Genomic DNA, 17280 nt, shown 5'->3' on the forward strand with positions numbered 1-17280 from the left:
GGGAAGATTTTTAAAGATGTTCTTTATATATTCTTATGTAAAAATTCTACCCCTGGGGGCCATGATTTGAACAAAATTGAATCTACACTATCTGAGGATGCTTTCACACAAGTTTAAGCTTTCCTGGCCTAATAGTTTTTTAAAGATTTTCTCTATGCATTCTTATGTAAAAATTCATCCCCCTCATTGTGGCCCTGTCCTACACCTGGGGAACATGATTTGAACAAACTTGAATCTACACTACCTGAGGATGCTCACACAAACACAAGTTTAAGCTTTCTTGGCCTAATATTTTTTAAAGATTTTCTCTATACATTTTTATGTAAAAATCCATCCCCCATTGTGGCCCCAACCTACCCCCGAGGACCATGATTTCAACAAACTTGAATCTACACTACCTGCCTGAGGATGCTTCCATACAAGTTACAGCTTTTCTGGCCTAATAATTTTTAGAATATTTTTGAAAAAAAACAACAAATTTTCAATAATTCTAAATTATCTCCCCTTTAAAGAGGGTGTGGCCCTTCATTCGAACAAACTTGAATCCCCTCCACCCAGTGATGCTTTGTGCCAAGTTTGGTTGAAATCCATCCTCCAGTGGTTCTGGAGAAGATGATGAAAATGTGAAAAGTTTACAACAAGGACAGTGCCGCCAACGACGACAGACAACGGACAAATTCTGATCAGAAAAGCTCACTTGAGCTTTCAGCTCAGGCGAGCAAAAAATTCTTTACATTGTATCTTTCCTACCTTCAAAGTTGCATAAAATTCTCTGCAGTGGTTGAAGTGGATTTGTACCAACAGAAAAACAGGACCGACTTACAGACAGGTAAAAAAATGTTCACCCTGCAACTTGTTGAGGGGGAATAAAATTGTTTTATAATCTCGATAATCGAATGAGATTGAAAACACAATTGATTATTTAATAATATCACAGACTAGGGACCAAGGCACTACATGTACATGCGGTATTGTGCATTTCTCTCCCCAAAAATTAAGTGTCAATAAAGAGTTTTAAAAATACGAGTGAAGACAGTTGAAATCATATTGAAAGTACATGTGTAAAAGATTACCACAGCGACATCATAATTAATGTATATATGGCGTCATAAAAATTATATTTTGATAAATTAATGTTTTGGAGCAAAATATGGATGTTTTCCATTGGATTTTCAACTCGGAGACATTGAGCGCATGCTTGCTCAAGTAACTATGATGTGTATACCATATAATTATACAAAGAAAAACGTGTAAAAATCGTACTTGAACAGACCTTCACTCTTCCAAAGGCACAATATGAGGGGAGATGGCAATATTTTCATTTGTTTGCAAAATTGCAAGAATTAGCCCATTTAAGTGATGCCATAGATAAACAGCTTTTGGACAATGACACAAGGTATATAAGATTAAAGTGATAGATGTATAACATTTTTGATTTGATTTTGATAACATACTATTTAAAAATTGGTTAAAATTGGGGGCAGATATTTGACCAAATCAAATATAGTCCTTTTAATTCAAGTTTCATTTTCAATCATTTTGAGATGCCAAATTTATTTGTTTTAAAACTTAATTGGTTTCTATATACTTAGAACCAGTACATAAAAATAAACCTTGACTCACATCTTTGACAACTATCAAAACCATATAGTTTATATGTGAATGTACCAAATTGTGGATATGATAATGGATTGTAAATTTTTGATATCTGAATTAATAATTCCTAATGTGCATCTTCTAGCAGCAATTTTTAAAAGTCAGCACGTTGTCAATCATCAATTAGAGAGAGAGGAGAGTGATAAAGAAGAGCGAAAATTTCTTTGCTAGTGTTTTTATATTTTATTATAACAAAGGTACAAAAAATTAATTAAGCAACAATCAACACACAAGAAGCACTGAATTCTGGGAATCATTTACAAGTAAATAGTTTCACTTTCTTCCTGCAAAACAATATATATCTACATAACAATACAAACTATAGGAAAGAACAAAAGCAACACAGCAAATATGTAACACTGAAAAGGCACGTATAAAATTAAAAAAGAAACCAAATTTACAGCTACATGTATATTACACCAATGGATGAATCATGAACTACATTTACAAATGTGAAAGAGAGTTGCTTTACTAGACTTGCTCACTGAGTTCAGAATAACTTCCATACTGTCTATGATATCTGAACTTATGTAATCTTAGTGTTGCACACCAAAAATACTGGCTGGTGGGTATTTATAACAATATTGGGGAAAACGATCAACATGAAAAGGGTTTTACTATTTTTTTTTTTTTTTTTTACATTCTATTTATTTCTTTACTTGTAAACAATATCCATGGTCAGAAATGATGCTTCCTGGCACTGTTGAAGTTGGGGGGAAATTCTAAACATCAACTGCTTGTGGCTGTTACAGATAAATATGCACATGTCTGGGTGTTTGCTCTCTATTAGGCATTATAATGTTTTATTTTTTTTTAATGAAAAATGTGAGTTTAATTCATTTTTCAAAATTGTTAATAAACATACATCTGCCCTGTTTTTGTTTGTTGTAAATACTGTACATATATAATACACTGTCTCATATGCAATATTCATCATATCCATATACATGTACAATGAATCACCTTATATGGTACATGTATATCCAACAAAAAAAAAACCCCAGTTTGAACAGCCATTCTTATTATTGGCACAAAGAAAAACTGGCATATGTACAATTCTATGAATCCCTCATTGATCTGCTAGATTCTAAGTCATCAGAATATTTCTAAATGTTGGCAGCAGTTTGAACAATAACCTCTCAATTGTCTGACTTGTTCTATAGCAATGGAATGGACAAGGCTTTTATACACACATACAAAACAATATGAATCAGTGTTACGAGGACCAATTATGCATACCGGTATGTGCTTGCCAATCCTTACAAACATGAGAACATACAATCTTGTACACTATAAGTGTGTTAACATTCAAGATCAAACAAACTGATATCATCTTTTTTTTTTAACGTTATTGCACTTTAGCTCAGCTAGTTCCTTCTACCGCGACGTTTAATGGCTGCCGTACACTGAGGACAAAACCACTTCCCTTTTGGAGCCTGGGTCAGGCCAACACAACCGTAGTGGAACCACTCAATGGGGCACTGCAATAAACAAGAAAGTATGTGTAATTTACCGCTATCAGTGACCATTCAATGGGACAATGCAAAGAACAAGAGCACACATAAAATATTTCTGCGACCATTCAAAGGGATACTACAATTAACAAGAAGAGTGTACATGTAAATTATTAATTGGTCAGAGCACAGGCGCTTGTTTCTGTGATAAAATTTATCCCTTGGTATGGTACATGTAAAAACATCAAGTTTTATTATTATACTATAGGGTGAACTTTAATTACAAACACCTATCGGTCAGAGACTGTCAGCAAATTGACAAGCACTAATTTATAGAGGTGTAACTCTAAACTCTAACTCGTACTGTTGAATCATTAAAATTTGTGGGCCAATTTTTCCAGAATCCATGTATTATTTTACAGGTTCAAGGGGACAAATTTTCAATAATAATTGATAATGTGTTTTATTATTCCTTGATGATATATAATTTGTGGGTAAGAGGGATCAACAAAATTTTTAAAAAGAATCTACATCTTTGGAAGCAAATTAACAAACACCAATATCTACATTAATACACAGAAAAAAATAACTAAACTGGCACTTACATCATCATTGTCACAGCCCACCATGTCACCATACGACACCTGGTTACACAGACAGTAGCGGGGCTCATTGGGGTCATTTTGCCAGTCCACCGGCTGGCCGTTCTCGTCCACTATCTGGAGGTCGCTAGAGGCATCCTCCACCATGGGGGAGGCCACCTGGGCAGAGAGAGGGGTCTGTGGGGTGCTGGGCTGCTGGGTGAGGGACAAGGACGGAATGGAAGAACTGGCCAGCTGATTCTGAGCTTCCCGGATTAGGGTGCTGGCCTTAGAAGTGGCTCTGTTTACAAGAACAATTAGTATGTAGTTTAAGATCTTACGCAAAAAATCATCCAGAATAACTCAACTATCTAAAAAACCTTGATAACCTTTAACCATTTAAAGGATGTGTAAACAGAGAATGATGAAGATCAACTGCTTACTTTTTGGAGTGTGGCACTTTGTGTGATTAATTCTCGTCTATTCTTTGTATTTAAGTACCGCTATTACATTAATACACTAATGGTATATAAAAAGTGCTTACTTTTTGGAGCGTGGCACTTTCTGTGTGATTTCAGCCACGGGGGTGGGGGTGGAGGGTTGGGAGGTATAGATATACTCCTTGGTGGACAGCTCCTTGGTCAGGTCTTTGGCCATGGCCACATAGCTGGCCTTCATGCTTGGGGTCCTCCTTCCCTGCTGGCCCATCTACCGAAAAGCATGTCAAGATAAGAGCAATCATGTGTAAAACTTGAAGCATAACCCTGTTTATTGTACACATTGTGGAAAATACTTAATAATGTTGATGAGCATTCAACATTTCTAATAAAGATACGACAAATCATGAATTCACAATTTTCATCAAAATCTTTTTGTGTCATTTTGTTCATTAGTCAAGTTGTCACAAGCATAAGCAACAACATACTTTTCGTATCCATTTTAAAGTCAATATCATAAAATTAAGTACACTCATGTTCATGTTGTTTAAACTATATTTCAAATATGCATGTACATGATCACATTTTTCTGAAACAAATATTGAAAATTTATCATTCCTGCAAGTGCATCAACTGCTATGAAATAGGCCTATAGACATTGACTCTTACCACCTGTTGTGTTGCTGCTATTGCTTGGGATGCTGCCGCTGCTATTGCAGCATTGCTACCCGCTCCCATATGACCTGAAAACAAAATAAAACTCAAACATCTTAACCCATTTTCAATTCTTAAACTTGAACGCAAATGTACAGTTTATGTTTGATAATACCATAACTGGCTTAATTTGATAATAAACTCCAACGTCTGAACCCATTTTCTTAAACTTGAATGCAAACGTACGGAATAAATCATCAGTATTTATTTACCCATACTGTGTCACTGTGGAATACAGATCAGTATGGTGCTGATATAGCACATCAGCATGTACTTACCCAGACTGTAACTTATGGACTGTGTAGAGGTAGAGTTGAACATGGAGAGGGACGGGGAATTGGACCCAGAACTGGACTGTCGGCGACTCTGACCGATGGCCTCGCGGGCGGCCTCGTTAGCGATGGTGGACAGGACTTTCTCCGTGGCCATGCGCTTCTCTGTGTGATTGGTTACTTGTGACTGGGCATGAAGTAACTTCCGCTCTAGAGAGAGAGAAAAAAGTTTTATCGATATCATGAGTATTTAGTACAATGTATTGAATATAACTTTTTAAAATAAATTATCAGGATTTTTTATTTTAGTAAAGAACACTTTGCATGACTACCAGTACCCCTAGTAAATTGATTTTATTATTTAAGAATATGTCTGCATTTGAATTCAATTAAAAAAAAAAATTGAATGTCCTATAAAACACTCTGTAAAATGTGAATTTCTAGTTCATTAGCAAAAAATCTCATTCTTACTTTCTGCTCTGTTACTGCCCAGGGAAGGTGGTTTATCCAACTCCAAGGACCCTAAAATCATCAAAAATAAAACATATCGAGTTTAATGCCTAATAATTCAAGATCTTACATGCAATGATCATTCATAGCACTTGGGTTTAATTAAAGCCAACTGTTTTTTAAAATAAAACAACAACATTGTGTTCTACATGTACATTTGGAAATACATTTATAAATCAAATGCTGCTGACAAGAAGGATTGTTTATGAGTCTATGGAGAAATTTCTTAACCTTCTTTATTCCGTGTAAATTTACACAAATAAACTTGCTGTTTTATCTAGATAGCATACACGTAATAACGTCAAATAGCCTCCATGCTATTTGCCCATGGTGAATAGTCATTAAAACAATTCACCTGCCGCATTAGATTTTCCTCGCGTTTAACCTACTTTTCTCTAACACTTCTGTGATTCCTGCATTGTCCGCCTCTAGTTCCATTTTAAATTTCGACAGCTCTTGGTCCAGTTTTCGTAAATGTCTGTCCACCTGATAAAATTTAGCGGAGAATAAGGCAAAGACCAAATAGTATAAGTCACAAATAAATTGAATTCAATTTATTAGTTAAAAGAATTAAACCTTTGTTTTACTTAAGGAAAGAGATGTACCGGTACATGAATCACTTTAAGATTTGTTGCATGAAAACAATTTTCAATAATTAATGCAACCTAATTATGAATGAAATTGTAAGGGTACCGGTATATGACTTAAAAGTGTTTAATCTAAGAGCATACCAGGTCGTATATGTGATTTGCGAGCTGCACTTTTTCATCAGCATCTTCTAAGGTCTTGTAATAATCCTGTTAAACATAGAGATCTCAATCATAAATAGTCTACTCAGACTAGAGTTAAGTCCCTTTTTCGAAATCTTTCTAATTGCTTACACAAGTGAGAAGGAATTGGAAACCTAATGAGCAATTTTAGCTGTTTCCTAATAATTTTACTTGTAAATTCACAAACTTCTGTGTCAAATAAATGATCACTCAATTATGCTACACAGAGTTAACCCCACTGATAACAATTATTTATCTATCTCCATCTCCTTTTGAACATGACCAAACATTAACAGTATCATACTGTGAATAGATCACACCATTTCTAACTGTGGAACCCCCCTCCCCTAAAAAAAACCCCCAAAACAACAAAACATAACCCAATCTGTGTTTACCTGTTTGATCTGTTTGTATTGTTCATCTTTTAGTTCGCCCTTTATGTTGGGTTGTGTACACTTCTTGAAGAAGTTCTTCACTCTTTCATCAAGATTGTCCAAGGCATCTGTCAATTATCAAAAAATTGTTTGAAAATTTTCTGAAGCAGCTACCAGTACTGTATATAGGGAAATACCCCCCCCCCCCCCCCCCCCCCATTTTACTTTCGTCCACCTTGTAATGGGACAAATTTACGACTGGACGAATTCAATTTTTAATTACGTCTTAATAAAAAAGAGTACTATTACACAACTGTGTCTGGGTGAATTCAAGATGGGGCGAAACCATTTACATGTGTAGAAGGGCAAAAAACATCCCCCCGTTTACAGTACTCTGTATTTGATCAAACTCAAGCAAAAAGGAAATATCCTATATTGCAAACCAAGTTTAAATCAAATGTGAGGTATTCAACAAGGTTGTCAAGAATTTTGTTCTTACAAATAATTTCTGCACTAACCAGACTGAATCCCATCTTTCATTATCTACATAAGCTCAGATGTGAAAATTAGGAGCTGCAAGCAACTTTAACAATGGTCAAAACAAGGTTGGATTACAAAACAAGTATGAGTCACATGAACAAATGTCAATTTCCACATGCATTTATTTCAAAATCAAAGGTTTTTTTAGACCCGGGTTTAATTTGTATTGTAAGATAGTCAAGCATATTGATACCTTGGATGTCATGAAAAACAGCATTTTTTCTAACTTACTCTGAACTTGTAAATCCATTTCTCTCATTTCTGTAAGTCTTTCTCTCATCTCCATTGGCAGGTTCTCTATCACTGAAATTTATATCCATAGACACTAATAAGGGTAAACCTATAAAATCATTATTTCTGCATACTTATTCTCTTGACTATAACAACTGCAGCTAAATCCACCATTTAATAAAATAGGACAAGAAATAATCAAGTTACCCATAACATCATGTATACCTCTGTTGTTTTCGCTAAGTAACTCTATAATCACCACAATGATCATATGCTAGATAACAAATTTTTAAAAAAAAAAGTCAGGCTTTTTACAGTAAAATGGTGACAATCGCACATCGTTTATTTACATATTTTTCAAGCAAAACATTAGTCTGACCGGACTGACTTAGGACAGAAATTTTGTTAATCCGAAGTAAAATCTATTACTAGTAGTCTGTGACTAACAGACTAATGTTAGTGTTGAACACTAATAGCTCCTAAATCTCGACAGTCTTCTTCAATTTCTTGTGTTGATTATATTGGAAATGTCTAAAACCTAGCCCTCTGAAGAGTTTAAACAAATTTTTCTGAAACAAATCTTTTTAATATATTTCTTTTCAAAGTTGTTCGGAGCATTGTTACTTTGCAGCGACCTTTAGCATAATGAATAAATAGAACGGTGGATCCAACTGTGCATGTTTCCAGAAAATTTGAAATTTAAATGTGCATGTGATTATCGAGATATTACGCAATAAATGGTGGAAGCAGAAACTTGGGACAGAGTAGAGTAAAATATACCATGAATGGCATGACTCATATTAAAGTTATGCCGATGGCATCTTTAAAATTATTAAAAAATTATCTTTTGTAAATCCAATATTAGAGAATTTAAATAAAACGGACATAACTTTTAAAACTTCGTTTTACAAAAGTACAAAATATTTTCATGATTATGTCATATCACAGCACACCTTCTCTGTATTTCAACATCATTTTTTCATGAATGAACATATTTGATTCGAAAGATGAAATTGTATTTTGTTATTAAACACATGTTTGATTTACAGGTGCATTAAACATTGATACTTACTCTCCAAATAGTCTTCTAAGTACAACATGGTTAGCTTGTTTTTAGTCCACTTCTCTTTCTTTCGAAATTGTTTATCTACTTTCACTTTTCAGTATTGAATATAAAGATGATTCTCAAGGTCTTCCGAACAAAACATGCGCCAAAAATATTTTGTTACGCTGGTTTTCATTGGTCAATAATTTTGCTAAGAGATTAACGTTTTACCAGAAATTTTGACGTCATATTCATCAAGAGCAAATAAAATAATGATTATTCATATTTGTGTTAACCTTATAATTGTTATTATTATAACAATCCATAAGATCTTGTTAGAATAATTTATTATACAAAAAAATACACATCGGGCTCGAGGTTCCGGTATATCATCTGCAAGTTTCTCACATCGTATGATCGTAACGGTAACATCGTTGCGATTGTAGTGCCAATTTAAAAGAAAAACGACATAACAATGTTGTCAAGGAAACTTTTACCTAAGAATGTGACAAATGTCATAAAAGGGTTTGCATGCCAATGTAGAAATTATTCGCAAAACGAGGTAAATATAAAGTTTTCGATGCATTCCAGATTTAACTGGTTTACTTAAAATTGTGTCAGATAAAGTTTCAAAAAGCCAAATACACTGTACTGTGCTCTCTGTTTGGTTAAATTATTGCTGCTGTGCATCAGAGCAGTAAATTGTTGTAAATCATGCAATGCACAATTACCGAAGTTTTCGATCTTTAATGAATGCAATTTTTATTCTTGCGAACATACAGCTGCATACACCTGCTGTTTAATGAATTTTTACATGTGTAACGGGATATGAGAAATAATAAAAGACCAGGCTCAGGCCCCCTGAATCTGCTACCTGAATCATTTTTAAGGTGCTCTAAAAATTGAGTTCTGGTACACTGGCAATCAAACTGGTCTGACTGCCCCCCCCCCCCCCCCCCCCCAACACATCCCTTTGAATCATCTTTGGTCTTGAAGATAAGAATGCACACCTCACACCTCAGATTCCTTCCCCTTGCGATGGGATTCTGGGGGCCGCCTTTGGCCCCAAAAGGTCCAGGGCAGATCCTTGGTGGGGGGGTTCAGGGGGGGCAAAGCCCCTCAACAGAAAATTAATTTGCGAGTTTTAGTTTTCCTGTCATTCCTGATCAGAAATTTTGTAATTTTACCAGTTACATTAATGAAGATTTTAGCATGCATGTGATACTACATATTGGAATTAGAGCCAGATCTCATGAATTTTGTTCCAGAAAATATTGATATGAAAGTACATCATTTAATAGGTTTGTTTAAACATGTTAAATGTAGAATGGTTTTAGTTTTAAAAACAAATTCAGTATTTTCGCAAAGTACAATTAGTTATTGGAAGGGGATTGTGGTGAAAAGTCTACTGAGGCAGTTGCCTCATTTCCACAATGGAATCCCCTGAGATGGATGGAAGAAATAATGACAATTATTAAATCACTGATTCTCTACAAATAGAGGCAGAACTATCTGGCCACCAGCATGCAAAGAGGTCTGACTGTCGAATGTGAATAACATTGAAGTTTAAAGCAATGGAAAGCATCTCGGTCGTTTTATTAAGGATACATGATGTGTTGTACCGATGCAAATTTTATGCTGACCAGTATTTGGATGAAAAATGGTTGCAGAAATGCAGAAATCTCTACTGGCGTGCGACCAGTTCTCGCCGAGTACCATTTCTCGCCAGAACATTGTGACGTCATTTTATCAACACATAAAATTATGTACGAAAAATGACGTCCGATGTACTGGCGAGAAATGGTACTAGGCGAGAACTGGTCGCACGCCAGTACTCTACACCGTTTTGTGTATTGTGTAGATCTTCTCTTACATAGAGACAAGTGGATCTAGAACTAGGATATGAATTGATAATGCTGCTAGATATAGATTATGAAGTCATAAAATTTAGCTGCAGGTCTGTAGCTCCCGGTCTGAAAAAATTCGAATGGACGACCTGGGAGCTACAGGGCCACCCATTGAAAAAATTGCGCAGAAAAACGTGTGCTAGTTTTCGACTAATTTACCTTATATATATGCAAATTCTGTGAAAACAATTAGTACCATTAAATTCTTCATGCAATTTACTACTGATATCGTGTCTTCACTTGCCTTGGATAGTCTTTTAAACACCATCACCAGTCCCGTAAATTCATTTGGTGCACTTTGTTTACATGTAAAAATGGCAACTCTCGATCTCGATGTATATTCAACATTTCCGAGGTCGGTAGCGTGTTTCGGAGAAAGTCTGAGGCAAATAAAGAGGCGATATCAGTAGTAAATTGCATGAAGAATTTAATGGTACTAATTGTTTTCACAGAATTTGCATATATATAAGGTTGCCTATAAATAGGTTAATCAGTCCAAAACTAGCGCACGTTTTTCTGCACAATAAATATACAATTTTTCAATGGGTGGCCCTGTATCTCCCAGGTCGTTCATCCGAATTTTTCAGACCGGGAGCTACAGACCTGCATCTACATGAAATTATGACGTCAACAAATTGATTTGCTTCATCAGATCTTTTTTAAATGATATTCATATAACATAAAATTAATCCTTTGTGATAATACCAATAATCATGCTCTATTAATATGAGGTATAACTTTAATTTTTAATTATTTTTCCATTAACAGACTTTGAAAAAAACCTGTTTGTATGACTACCATGTCAAAAATGGTGGCAAGATGGTTCCATTTGCTGGCTGGAGTATGCCTGTCCAGTATACAGAGGGTATATCAGAGTCTCACCTTCACGTGCGGTCGGCGGCCGGTCTGTTTGATGTCTCCCACATGCTGCAGACAAGGGTCACGGGGAGGGATGGAGTGGCCTTCATTGAGAGCATGATTGTGGGGGATGTGGGAGGGCTGAGGGACAATCAGGGCACCCTGTCAGTGTTCACCAATGAACGGGGAGGGATTCTGGACGACCTCATTGTGTCCAAGACGGAGGAAGGGTATCTGTACGTGGTCTCCAATGCTGGCTGTGCTGACAAGGACTATAACAACATGCAGGTCAGGAAATGTGAACAAGTGCTTTGTTGGACTGATGTAGTTGAGGCTGATTTTATGTGTTTATGAAATCAATTGTTGAAAATTGATTTTTGTTGAAAATTTGTATTACATGTACCATATTCATGAATGAGATGACAGTATGCATTTAGCCTTTGTAGGAACCATTATTAGAAAATGGATTGTATTTGATTAAGATGTAACTGTTTAAAACAAACTACCCATTAATTATTATTGTATATCCCCACAGACACAAGCAGAACAATGCAGGAAAAAAGGAATGGATGTCAATGTAGAAATTATTAGCAATGGACTTTTGGCCTTACAAGGTACACTTGAAAGCATTAATTAAAAAACCCTAATACATAAACAGTCAGAGGTGAGACTGATTTCCATCATATTTTGTCATGTTTCCATTTCAAAGTTACTGGTAATTCTTCCAACCCATTTACTCCATAGTACACTATCATGCCATGGTCCCAGTGTAGAGAAACTTCTTGACCCACAGTTGAAACCAAAATAAATTAGTGTGCCCCGTAAAACAAATGAGATGATTTAGTGTGCCCAGACTTATCAATTTGATGAGAAATAATGAAATACAGTCATATTTATTTACAGTCTGAGGTTTATATTCTAATCTATGTCCTAAAATGAAATCATTATTTTTAAAAATGATGAAATTCAGTCTCACCCCTGATTGACAAAAGGTGAAATCAGTGTAAATTGATAGAGATGGGGAAACTTGAATAATCTTTGTTGCGTTTAGGACCATCCATGTCTAGTGTACTGCAGGAGGGAGTAGACTTTGATCTTAACAAGCTTCCATTTATGACCAACAAGATGGCTACAGTGTTTGGTATCCCAGAATGCCGAGTAACAAGATGTGGGTATACAGGAGAGGATGGAGTGGAGGTAATAGATGAGTTAGAGTCGGTCAGACTCAGATATTCTGTGGTTTCATTAATATTCAAGGGTATCAATTTTCGTGGATAAAGAGAAAATCACAGTTTCAAGGATATGTAAATTCGAGGCCAATGACCCTACCAATACAAAATCTTAATAGATATTGCACTTCAATGAACATTTAATTTCGGGGATCAACTTAACAACGAAATCCACGAAAATTAGCATTCAACGAATATTGATGAAATCACAGTATATTACAGCATCGTTAACAAGGGATATAAAGAAGTAGTTTAGTGACAACAGTCACAAATTCTCAATCGACGATATCAGAGTAAATGATAATGTATGATGCAAACTGTGATCATCTGTTCAATGTTATTTACTAGAAAATTTCAGGACAAAACTTCCATCCATTGAAGGTTTAAATTTCTTACAGGTATTAAAGTTCCAAATGCATCATCACAAACTATGGCCAATATGTTTGATTCTCTCCCATCTGGCTGTGGTTGCTTGAGACAAGAATATCTAGTAGTTCATTTAAATATTATTATTATATTATTTCATTATTATACAAAATTTATAAAGCGCCATATATAATTTATGATAAATTACTCTATAGCGCTGTACATATAAAAAGCTATTGGCATAAAAAGCTAAGAACATAAATAATATACCTAAATACACCAAATTTAAAAAAAAAATAAAAATACATATAATAACACTAAATTTTGTTTACATGTTAAAATCAATGCTGTGCTGTCTCTGTACTCAATAAAATAAAGTTTAAAATGCGTAAATACTTAAGAATAGTCTGGATAAGCCTATCTGAAAAGATAGGTTTTCAATAATTTTTTAAAATGAATAAAATTTCCCTCTAATCTAAGATTTTGGGGAAGGTTGTTCCACAATGTAGAACTGGCCACGTCGAACCGCCTGTCACCATACGACCTAGTCCGCGCACGCGACTGAACAAGGTGCATAGAGCTCTCTGAGCGCAGAGACCTATTTGGCTTGTAGACCTGGACCAGTTCTTGTATATAAAATGGCGATGTTCCGTGTAAGGCTTTGAAAAACTGTAGGATCAGCTTGTATTGAATTCGCTGCTTGATTGGAAGCCAGTGTAACTTGACCAGCACTGGTGTTATGTGGTCATATTTCCTAGTACCTGTTATAATCCTAGCGGCTGTGAAGTCTTGACAAGGAACTGGTACATACACCGTGTAGTAAGGCATTGCCGTAGTAAAAACGAGAGGTCACAAGTGAGCATACAAGGGTTTTACTAGCGCTTTCTGATATAAGGGTCGAATTCGACCAATTTTCTGTAGTTGGTGGTAACATGATTTTGTGATGTTTCGAACCTGGTGATCCATGTTCAGTAACGAATCAAAAATGACACCTAAATTTTTTACAATTGATGAGACGCTAATATTGACCAATGAAAGTAAAGCACAGTCTGGAAATGACCTTTGATGTGGTCCTTTATCATCCAATTGCAGTTTACTGCTTATGCAGTAACACTGCACTGCCTGTAGAATTAAAACAAATTAAAAATTGATGTAACAGAAGACGCATGAATATCACGATACTTTATGACAAGCAGCTTTAGAAGGAGAGTGCTATACGGCCTCTGGATCGTGGCTAGAGACAATGATTACTAATGATAATTTTGAAAAAATCATAGCGACTCTGACAAAGGGAGATAACTTTTATTAACATGAAAGTTTTCTGTTTTGGTCATTTTATCTTCCCAAGTCAAGGGTTTCTGATCCGCACCGCTTTTCACAAAGTGTGAGAAGCGGTGCGAATCAGAAACCCTTGACGTGGGAAGATGTGGTCATTTGTGTCTGAGCAAGTTGATCAGAACAGAATCTCTATTAATTAAAAATATTATTCATCCTAAGTGAGATATTTTCAATACAATTTTGAATGGTCAAATTCAACCCTTTATCTATTCAGATCTCTGTGAGACCAGACAGGGCTGTGGATTTGGCCCAGGCTCTCACTGGGTCATCTAAAGCCAAGGTCATGCTGATCGGCCTGGGGGCCAGGGACACACTGCGCCTAGAGGCAGGACTTTGTCTATACGGCAGTGACATCGATGAAACCACAACTCCAGTCGAAGGGTCGCTCACATGGACTATAGGTGAGATTTTTTAATTACAGGATAGGGTGTTTGTTTTTACAAATTTCATTGATGCTCCTAATCCAGATATTTATGTAACATTTTCAAATTGTTAAATATTACAGTACTACAAAATGTATAAAAAAAGAAATACCGGTAGTTTGAATTGTCACTTTACTTCTAAATGAACATTGTATTCAAGATAATGATGTTCATGACACCAAAGTATCACCTGTGGTGAATTAATACATGAATTTACATATAGTGGTTTGTGATTAAAATCTCCATGACGAAGAGTTACAATCAAACGTCTTACACATTTTTTGCTTGAAATTAAAAGTTGATTTTCAAATTGTAATTTAATGTTTAAAATATCAGAATAAATGCACCTTCATGAACCAGTTCAAATAGGGGACTGACAATAAATTTAGTCACTGATTGTTTTGTAGGAAAAAGAAGACGAGAAGAAGCCAATTTTCCGGGAGCATCAGTAATTTTGAAACAAATTAAAGAAAAACCTCAGAGGCGACGAGTTGGTTTCATATCCTCAGGTGCCCCTGCAAGAGGTAGGCTAAATTAATGCTGCCATCTACATTTGCTTTATCTTTTGGTTTGTTGTTTAAAATATAAAAAAACCTGACATGTCTTTCACTTGAAATAGAATGCAACATTGATTTGATATTAACCACTTTCTTCATGTAGATTTTAAAGTTAACCATATGTATAGTGAATTTGATCTTCAACTATAGATCAACATCAAGAATTACATGAATGTATAACTTTAGATAAATGATAAAGATAACCAAAAAATGACACTAACTTACATGTACATATTAATACAAATGGGGTTCCTGATTATACAATACTATATAAAATTCCTTATTTTACACGAGTACCGATACTTAATTCCGCGATTCCACTATTTTGTATCAAATCACGAGACTAAAAAATCGCAAGCAGCAACTTTTTTCTTTATAATTTCCTATTGTTAGTTTAAAACTGTGTGAAAAATAAAAGCAAGATTTTAAAATCTGCTAGGGCTGCTTCTTAAAATTTAATGTGGATATTAATTCCTTAGGTTTAATTCGGATTGATTTAGGAATCTACAGTACGTAACAATATTGCTTTAACAAGAATTCATTCTCCTTTTTATAGGACACACCAAAATTTATGATGAGTCAGGCTCTAGTTTGATTGGTGAGTTAACAAGTGGTTGTCCCTCTCCATCTTTGAAAGAAAATGTCTCCATGGGTTACGTGAAAACGGCTTTCACCAAAAACGGAACCAAAGTGAAGTTTGAAGTCAGGAAGAAAATGATCGATGCTGTCGTATCCAAAATGCCCTTTGTGCCATCAAACTACTTTTCTCCAAAATAAACTGTGTGTGCTATGTATCCAATTAGGTTTGTTTTGCCTTTTTATAAGAATTGAGAATGAATTTATTGTGGAAGGAGATAGTTTTTTTTCATGGTGGTGCATTTGATGTTAAGCTATACAGAAAGAATATTGTAGTGTTTGATACATAAAAGTTTAAGCTACATGGTTGTAGCTGTGTGATATTCTAGGAATTTTTAAAAGTTTTTTTAATCTCTCATGTGTGAAGAGATCCTGAAAAGGTATATAATGTGTATGCAAAAAATGTATAAGTTGATGAATTGTGTGAATCTCCGTTTAACCTTGATCTTCAATTATTATCAAATATTTTGTATGGAGTTTTTATACCCATGTACATTTGTTTTGAAGTAGTGCTTGTAATATTACATGTATACACTTTACTATGGAGAGGAAAATTTTACATTTTACTCTTACTTACGTATGTCAGGGCATTATATCAAAATGAATGAAATTAACTAAAGTTTACTTTTTGTCAACATGCATAAAGTGCTTTTTTATACATTAATATTCAAATAGTTATTTTGATCTGCATGTAAGTAGATCTGAAATACAGCACCAGCCTAAAACTACTTCATTTATTAAGATAACTATTTTTTCTGCATGTGTTGATATTCATGTTTTGATTCCAAATAGGTACTATATAACATTGAATTTTTTGCAACTTCGGAAAAGATAGCTATTTAAATATCATGAAATTAAATGATATAAAACTCGTTTTTTGTTTTTTTTGCAATGGAATTGTTTCTGGTTTAGATGATGCTTATCAAGCAAAATGTAGCAAAAATTACACCCCACAGAAAAATTCAGCATGGTGCAAAAGGGGGTACCATGAGTATAAGGTGTCATATACTAGTATTGTGTAGAATAGTTTCAATTTTTCTTTTGATCACATGTACATGTGTGATGTTATCATATGATAACCCCCCCACAAAAACTGTTGCATCAAATTTGAATACGTGTACATTTCTGTCTGCAGGGATTTAATAGATTTGCAATGGACAAATATGTTAAATCAATACGTGTGGACACAAATAAAATATTTTAAACTTTAAAATTTGATTAAAAAAAAAAGAGGAAATACCGGTACATGTAATGCCAAAAAAATATGTTTCATCATTATGGCAGTGTACAAGATGATGTGCACTAGTCTAGATGCATGCACAGAGGGATTCTTCTTATTTGGTGCTTAGTGCTTAAAGTGAATCAATTGAGCAGTCTTATCCA

General features: G+C 34.9%; 2 protein-coding genes across 2 annotated transcripts; one reads left to right on the top strand and one right to left on the bottom strand.

Moving 5' to 3' along the window:
- Window positions 1–1815: 1815 nt before the first annotated feature.
- On the bottom strand, window positions 1816–8768 carry LOC128161641 (inhibitor of growth protein 3-like). Its single transcript, XM_052824962.1, has 11 exons — window positions 8612–8768; window positions 7540–7611; window positions 6790–6896; window positions 6356–6421; window positions 6014–6110; window positions 5586–5636; window positions 5121–5324; window positions 4798–4871; window positions 4236–4399; window positions 3716–3992; window positions 1816–3137 (listed from the first exon to the last, which is right to left on the bottom strand). Exons 1-11 carry the CDS (start codon window positions 8637–8639, stop codon window positions 3024–3026), a joined length of 1254 nt encoding a protein of 417 aa, XP_052680922.1. The 5' UTR covers window positions 8640–8768; the 3' UTR covers window positions 1816–3023.
- A 188-nt stretch (window positions 8769–8956) lies between these two features.
- On the top strand, window positions 8957–16769 carry LOC128161643 (aminomethyltransferase, mitochondrial-like). Its single transcript, XM_052824963.1, has 7 exons — window positions 8957–9146; window positions 11260–11637; window positions 11885–11963; window positions 12401–12546; window positions 14497–14683; window positions 15112–15228; window positions 15818–16769. Exons 1-7 carry the CDS (start codon window positions 9060–9062, stop codon window positions 16036–16038), a joined length of 1215 nt encoding a protein of 404 aa, XP_052680923.1. The 5' UTR covers window positions 8957–9059; the 3' UTR covers window positions 16039–16769.
- Window positions 16770–17280: the final 511 nt, after the last annotated feature.

The sequence above is a fragment of the Crassostrea angulata genome, chromosome 8, assembly GCF_025612915.1.
Source record: "Crassostrea angulata isolate pt1a10 chromosome 8, ASM2561291v2, whole genome shotgun sequence".
NCBI classification, from domain to species: domain Eukaryota; kingdom Metazoa; phylum Mollusca; class Bivalvia; order Ostreida; family Ostreidae; genus Magallana; species Magallana angulata.

What these genes read in the sequence shown, in the direction of transcription:
- LOC128161641 (XM_052824962.1), bottom strand. Translation starts at nt 8,639, where the DNA reads ATGTTGTACTTAGAAGACTATTTGGAGA. An exon ending in CAAATCACATATACGACCTG is followed by an intron (nt 6,111 to 6,355) that starts GTATGCTCTTAG and finishes AAATTTTATCAG; the next exon opens with GTGGACAGACATTTACGAAA. An exon ending in AAAGTGCCACGCTCCAAAAA is followed by an intron (nt 3,993 to 4,235) that starts GTAAGCACTTTT and finishes TCTTGTAAACAG; the next exon opens with AGCCACTTCTAAGGCCAGCA.
- LOC128161643 (XM_052824963.1), top strand. Translation starts at nt 9,060, where the DNA reads ATGTTGTCAAGGAAACTTTTACCTAAGAATGTGACAAATGTCATAAAA. An exon ending in CAGGAGAGGATGGAGTGGAG is followed by an intron (nt 12,547 to 14,496) that starts GTAATAGATGAG and finishes TTATCTATTCAG; the next exon opens with ATCTCTGTGAGACCAGACAG. An exon ending in GTCGCTCACATGGACTATAG is followed by an intron (nt 14,684 to 15,111) that starts GTGAGATTTTTT and finishes ATTGTTTTGTAG; the next exon opens with GAAAAAGAAGACGAGAAGAA.